The sequence below is a fragment of the Naegleria gruberi genome (assembly GCF_000004985.1).
Source record: "Naegleria gruberi genomic scaffold NAEGRscaffold_2, whole genome shotgun sequence".
Lineage (NCBI taxonomy): Eukaryota > Heterolobosea > Eutetramitea > Acrasida > Naegleriidae > Naegleria > Naegleria gruberi.
This window is the reverse complement of record NW_003163325.1, coordinates 273358-279548: the sequence shown is the minus strand read 5'-3', so window position 1 is coordinate 279548 and position 6191 is coordinate 273358. Positions and strand designations below refer to the sequence as shown.

Here is a 6191-nt window from a genome sequence, read left to right as displayed (position 1 = left end):
TTGTTTAAATGGTTTACAATTAATAAATACTAATTTAATCCTAAAATAATTAGTTACTGTTTTGTTAAAGTAGTGAAATTTGATTGAAGTATAATTAATTTGTATTTCTTTTCCATCCAGTAATATTGTTGGATTGGTGTTTGATAATTTGTTATTTTGTTTCTGCCAAAAGTAAGAAACTTGTTTTACCATTTTTTCTTGAAGTGTGTGAAGTATTATTTATTTGACATTTAAAAAATTTCAACTAGGGTTGAGTATTGCGATATCTATTAACAATATTACAGCCATTATGTTTTGCAAGAACTTTTGATGAAATATAATACTAATTATTATCATTCTAATTTCTTCTTGCTACAATTATCACTAATGGCTTACCAATATAACAATAATATGGATTATCCATATTTCCATTCACAATATTGATATTCGATAAATACAAACGAATGGTTTTTAATTTAATTCTCCACATAATATTCTCTCAATTGTTCCTTAATTCCTCCACCACTCCTTTTATTTACAGTAAATTTTTAAGAAGAAAAATAATTAAAAAAATGCAACCACCTCCGCGTGATGATTCCTCAGCCTTGTTGTCTTGTGTGATGACTTCAACTGCTGCGGGGTTGTTATCTAATAATAATAATAATAACGTGATGATGAATAATGTTGTTGGAGGGATGATGATGGTGCAGGAGATTGTGGAAAATTCAAGTCATGATGATAGTACGGAGGACGATGATGATAGTAATAATAATAATAATAATAGATCATCGATTAGTAGTGGATTTAATGTAAATAATGTTAATTCATCCTCAGCCAATAATGTGAAGAGGAAGATAAGTACGAGTGGAATTAAATTTCCCGACTGGGATCCAGATGTAAAGGAAAAGAAGGTGAAAAAGTTTGTTAATGCTTGCTCTGACGGAAATTTAGTGCAAGCTTTAAAGCTTTTCCGAGAAGGAGTGGATATCAATGCCAAAGACAGATATGATGAAGCAGCTCTATATAATGCAGCCAATGAAGGGCATTATTACATTGTAAAGTTTCTAGTTAGAAATGGAGCTAATATTGATGAACCAAACAGTGGAAGTCTCAAACAAACAGCACTCTGGATTGCTTCGTATAATGGTAAATTCCGAGTTGTTAGACGTCTTTTGAAAATGGGAGCCAATAAGAATGTCAGATGTTCTCCTTTTATTGACAATACTTCACCAGAGGAAATTTCAAAGGAGCAAGGTTTTCTTCAAATATCAGAATATATTCGTCAATTTGACTATCCAAATTATATTCGTATTAAGAACAACAAAAAGGTACGTGAATTTTTCTCATCATGAAAATAATTCTAATCATGATATATAGAGATTTAAAACAAATTTGGTGAATCAACAAAAACAATTGTACAGTAATTCCTTTGTAGATATCATCATTACATGCCCATATGAAGGGAATGAGGATTATTATGTTGAAACTGATAATCAAAGCTCCAGCAATGCTAGCTCAGTAGTACTAAAGAAACGAGCTTCCCAATCTAACACTAATTTGGCACTTGAACCATTTTCAAGTGTCTTGTACATACGAGATCAACCATTCTATATTTATCAATGTGAAAGTTGTGAATCATCCTTCTTTACAACAATGTCAGATTACGACCATCAATTATTACATGATATTGATGCTTTTAATAAGAAAAATTATGTTCCTCCACCCCTCTATCCCAGATCACAAAGTATTACCAACATTCTATTTAATGAAGAATTTTTAAATGTGGATGAAGATACACTTCCTTCAATTGAATGCCCAGATTTTGATGTGGGTAATGGAAAGTTATTCTTTAGATCATGTGTTGCTCCATACGAAGAAATTGAATCACTCAAAGAAATTGCTCAATTCTTTCAACCATGCATTTTACCCATTCCAAACCAGTATTGTGGTGAAATTTCAGAGCTTTTAAAACGTTATCACGAAGAGGACTCGTCTGCAATTTATGGTGGCAGTGATGCAAATATTCAGCCAAAGAAGAAGGTTAAATATGATTCTTAGTTTATTTGTTTCAGTTTTAAGCAAATTTGTCAAAGTGTACAAACTCAACTGTTGGAAATAAAGTAGAAATTGGCTTTTCCAAAGAGTTATCACACTTATCTCCATACATGCACAAATTCTTAATAGAATGACTATAAATTGGGCTGCCATGTTCTGTAAGAATGTTTGACATGTTCCAATTTTTAGATTCCATAATGAGAGTTTCCAACTTTTTGGCTTTTTGAAGATCTTTGAAGAACTTTCCACTCATGCTACTATTACGAATGTCTAATACTTCAAGCTTTTTACACTTGTCAACACAGGCTGTTATTTCTGCATCTCCAAAGCACAAATCATACTCTTGAGTGTTGTCAGAAGGACTGGAACAATGAATGAATAAATTAACAAGGTTTGGACATTTGTCAAAGATTCTTCCCCACATATTCATGGTTGGAATAACTTTGGTATTCAAGGAGCAACAAAGGAACTCTAAATGTTGTACATTATTAACTACTTCAGATGTAGTTAAAAAGTCAATGATAGCCTCAATGTTCAAATGACATTGATCAAATACTATTGACTTTAACTTGGAACTATTCTTAAAATATGATTCCAAGAAAGCCTTGTCAACTTTTACACCACCCAAATACAAATGTTCCAACTCTACATATTGATAAGAGGCATCTCTATCTTGTGGACAGTGAGTTGAGTGACCTTCTGTTTCTTCCTTTTCTTCAATATAGAGTGACTTTAAAGTTTTACCAATTACTTTTGAAATTGCAGGAAAATCAGAATGAGGAAAGCCTCCATGAACAATAAGTTCTTGAATATTTGAGCTAGAAGCCTCCAAAACCTTCAATAAATTAGCAGCCATTGCTGGACGTCCGGAAGAAGGTGCTTCAATTTTGAGGGATTTAATATTGGTACAATGTGTGCTGATCATTTCAAAAACTGGTGGTGAACAAGTAAATAATGATGAAAAAGTTAATGATAAATCACGGAATTTGCTACCAAACTTTGGAACCAACAAGTCAAAAAGTTTAATCAAACCACTGCTGGAAATGTTACGCTTCTTGATTGGATTTTCAAAATCTACAAGTTTAAAATTATCATCATCTTGATATCCATCAGTGAATGGGAACAATTCTAAACTCATCCAATTTACTACACTTTCATTGATAATTTCGTGGAATCTCCTACAGGAAGGATAAACACTTCTCATCAAGGGAATTGTACCCAAGAATGAAAAGGTTAACTCGATCACCTCTGTTGGCAAATCGTGAATGTGTGTTTGATTGCTTGTTGTTGTCGATTCTTCCATCATCATCGTCGTCTGATTTGTTGTGGTGATGATCAAAATATTTTTTTTAAATTAATTATTATTATAATTTCATGTTGCAACATTTCTATCATGTTTTATTTGTTCAATGATTTTATATTCAAGGAATATTGATGCCATTTTCTGTCCATTGATTGTTTTATAAAGACAGATTATCTGATAATAATTCGATTGTTGTTACATAAATTCAAAAAATCTTTTGATTCAAAACTTCCAGTAAAAGGTGGCTTTTGTTGCTATTGTAAAATCATAGCATAAAAAATTGTAGAAGACAGGAGTTTTGATATGTGGAGTACTTCGTTCTAGATGGATGTGACTGGAATCTTGATAAAAAATGATAAGGAAAACGTTTTGAGTAAGTTTGTTTACAATGCCCATAGGTACAAGTTAATTCATCTATGACAGCGCTGTTAAGAAAAATCTAGATGGATGTATTAACTTGTATTTTGAGCAAAGGACGTATTCTCACTTTCTCGAATACGTTGTCACAGTAAAGGGATTCATGCTCAAATTAAGCATACAATATTACGTTTCCATATCCACAACAAACAACCAGTATATTAAGGATATTCACCCAAAAAATGTTGGTAACTTGCCTCAATGAACAGCATGAGGTCAAGGATGTTAGCATGAGTAAGATCCAACAAACAACAAATCAACACACCACTCATCACTTGCCGTATGAAATGATTGTGGAAATTTTACATTATTTGCAATCAGGAGAGATTTTGAAACAGTGTTGCTTGGTGAATAGACAGTGGCAATCTTGTTGTTTTATGCTGCCACTCAGAGTCAAAATTGCACCTCGTTTGAATCACAAATTGGGTGAAATTATTGCAGACAATCGATGGATGAAGAAGGTGTGTGATTTGGATTTGAGTTTTCATCCTTTAGGTGATGAAGGCATTAGTTCACTCGTTCAGAGTCGTGTTCTGTCTAACTTGCAACATTTGAATTTGCATAGAAGTAGGATGCGAACAGAGGGGATACGGGCCCTTTGTCAGAGCAGATATCTGATGAATATCAAATCACTCAACTTATCTGGATGTGACATTGGCTTGGAAGGTATAAAATCTCTAGCTTCCTCAACAAATTTACCCAATCTAGAGACATTGAATTTGTGTGATTGTTCCTTAAATTGTGAGAGTATTAGAATACTATCAAGGAGTCCACCACTGGCCAATTTAACTCATCTCAACTTACGAAATTGTACTGTGGGAGATGATGGAGCCAGATACATTGCATCCAGCCCATATCTCAATCAATTGAAAGTTTTGGATTTTACATTTAGTAATGTGGGGTTTAATGGTTTAAGAGAATTGATGGAGAGTAGAAATTTATCAAACCTAGAAAGTTTGGATTTGTCTCATTGCGAAATAACTAATGAGGGCTGTAAACTTATTGCCAACAGTCCTTTCATGTTGAGATTGCAACATCTTAATTTAACATTCAGCAAGATTGGTTGTCAAGGTGTTAAATACATTGGAGAGGGATCATCCATGTCTCTATTGCAATCCCTCGATTTAACATTCTGTAAGATTGGGCGAGAGGGAAAGCAATTCATTCAACAAAGCCCCTTCATGAACAACTTGCAAGTGTTGAAATGTTATCCTCTCTCTAACAACTTATAACCACATGATCCTCAAAATAAACACAGCAGGATAACTGCGTGCATTAACATTTCCCAACAACAGGTTTCCAATGCTCGTAACCGTATAAATTTACTCTTGTAAATGGACTGAAATACGGTGCCTAACACCATATATGTTGGCAGCATTTCTAAATTGGATATGCTTTCGCCTGTTTTTCTGTTCGATAAAATTGTGTACACAGTAACCATTGCGTTTATCTAGCCATAGTGTGTATCTGACAGTCATCCTTAATATATATCCCTTCATCGTGTTTTCCATTAATTATTATTAATAAGCATGAAGAACCCTATTAAATTATTCTATACACTCAAATATATTGAGAAGTATGAAAGTTACATGTACGTAATTATTTACTATTTTTTATTACAATAACAACCATTAACCCTATTTATATAAAACAATAGCAAGTCAAAGAGAGTTTTTCTTGCAATTTGTCTAATTCTTACCAACTTGCTCGGAGGTTTATTATATGGCTATGCTTTAGGAACGATTGGAGGTGCTTTTATTAGTGCCTCACAAGCATTCTTCCCTTCCAATACGTCTTCATCCCCAGTAACCACAAACACCAGCTCCTCCTCACTCAGCACTTTTGAATTGCTTTCCCTTAATAATTCATTAAGAAGAGAGGATTCTTATGGCTATAACAATGATTGGATATCTAAGGGACAATGGACAAATCTTGAATGTTTACTCTCTGTTGCAACATATGCAATGAGCCTGGGTAAAATGGTTGATTATCATCATTTTGGTCATTGTATGCAAATCAAGACCACATCCTTATACGATTCCAGAGATTTGAGCTCTAACAACTCTCTGAACGGAAATGCAACCAAAACTGCAACTAATAGTTCATTCAATCTTGATACAACTATATTACAGGGATTGTTTGCTAGTAGTATCTTTATTGGTGGATTGTTTGGATGTTTGTTTGCCATGTTTACAGGATCTGTACTCGGTAGAAAGTTATCCATCATTCTCAGTTGTTTAATTTCAATTATTGGATCAATTGGAGCTGCTGCATCATATCAATATTCTACATTGATTGTCTTTAGATGCATTTTGGGTTTGGAAGGGGGATCCTCACTGCAGTTTCTTCGGTGTATGTTGTCGAGTTGATGCCATTCCCTAAATATATGGGATTATTGGGAAGTATGTTCAATTTGGGTATTAGTTTGGGTACTTGT

General features: G+C 33.6%; 4 protein-coding genes across 4 annotated transcripts in view; 3 read left to right on the top strand and 1 right to left on the bottom strand.

Moving 5' to 3' along the window:
* Positions 1 to 674: 674 nt before the first annotated feature.
* NAEGRDRAFT_45400 (uncharacterized protein) lies at positions 675 to 1331 on the top strand (the record flags this gene model as incomplete). The annotated part of the gene is made up of 1 exon (XM_002682795.1): positions 675 to 1331. One exon carries the CDS (start codon positions 675 to 677, stop codon positions 1329 to 1331), a length of 657 nt encoding a protein of 218 aa, XP_002682841.1.
* A 722-nt stretch (positions 1332 to 2053) lies between these two features.
* NAEGRDRAFT_45399 (uncharacterized protein) lies at positions 2054 to 3343 on the bottom strand (the record flags this gene model as incomplete). Its single annotated transcript, XM_002682582.1, has 1 exon — positions 2054 to 3343. The coding sequence occupies one exon, from the start codon at positions 3341 to 3343 to the stop codon at positions 2054 to 2056; it is 1290 nt and encodes a 429-aa protein (XP_002682628.1).
* A 593-nt stretch (positions 3344 to 3936) lies between these two features.
* On the top strand, positions 3937 to 4986 carry NAEGRDRAFT_61818 (LRR_RI domain-containing protein; the record flags this gene model as incomplete). The annotated part of the gene is made up of 1 exon (XM_002682794.1): positions 3937 to 4986. The coding sequence occupies one exon, from the start codon at positions 3937 to 3939 to the stop codon at positions 4984 to 4986; it is 1050 nt and encodes a 349-aa protein (XP_002682840.1).
* A 297-nt stretch (positions 4987 to 5283) lies between these two features.
* The window catches only part of NAEGRDRAFT_77891 (ATP-dependent RNA helicase), a gene marked incomplete at its 5' end in the record, with an annotated part of 3763 nt that continues 2855 nt past the window's right edge, over positions 5284 to 6191 (top strand). The window contains 2 exons of the mRNA XM_002682793.1: positions 5284 to 5345; positions 5412 to 6095. Coding sequence (XP_002682839.1) covers positions 5284 to 5345; positions 5412 to 6095 — 746 coding nt within the window. The remainder of the gene's footprint in view (positions 5346 to 5411; positions 6096 to 6191) is intronic.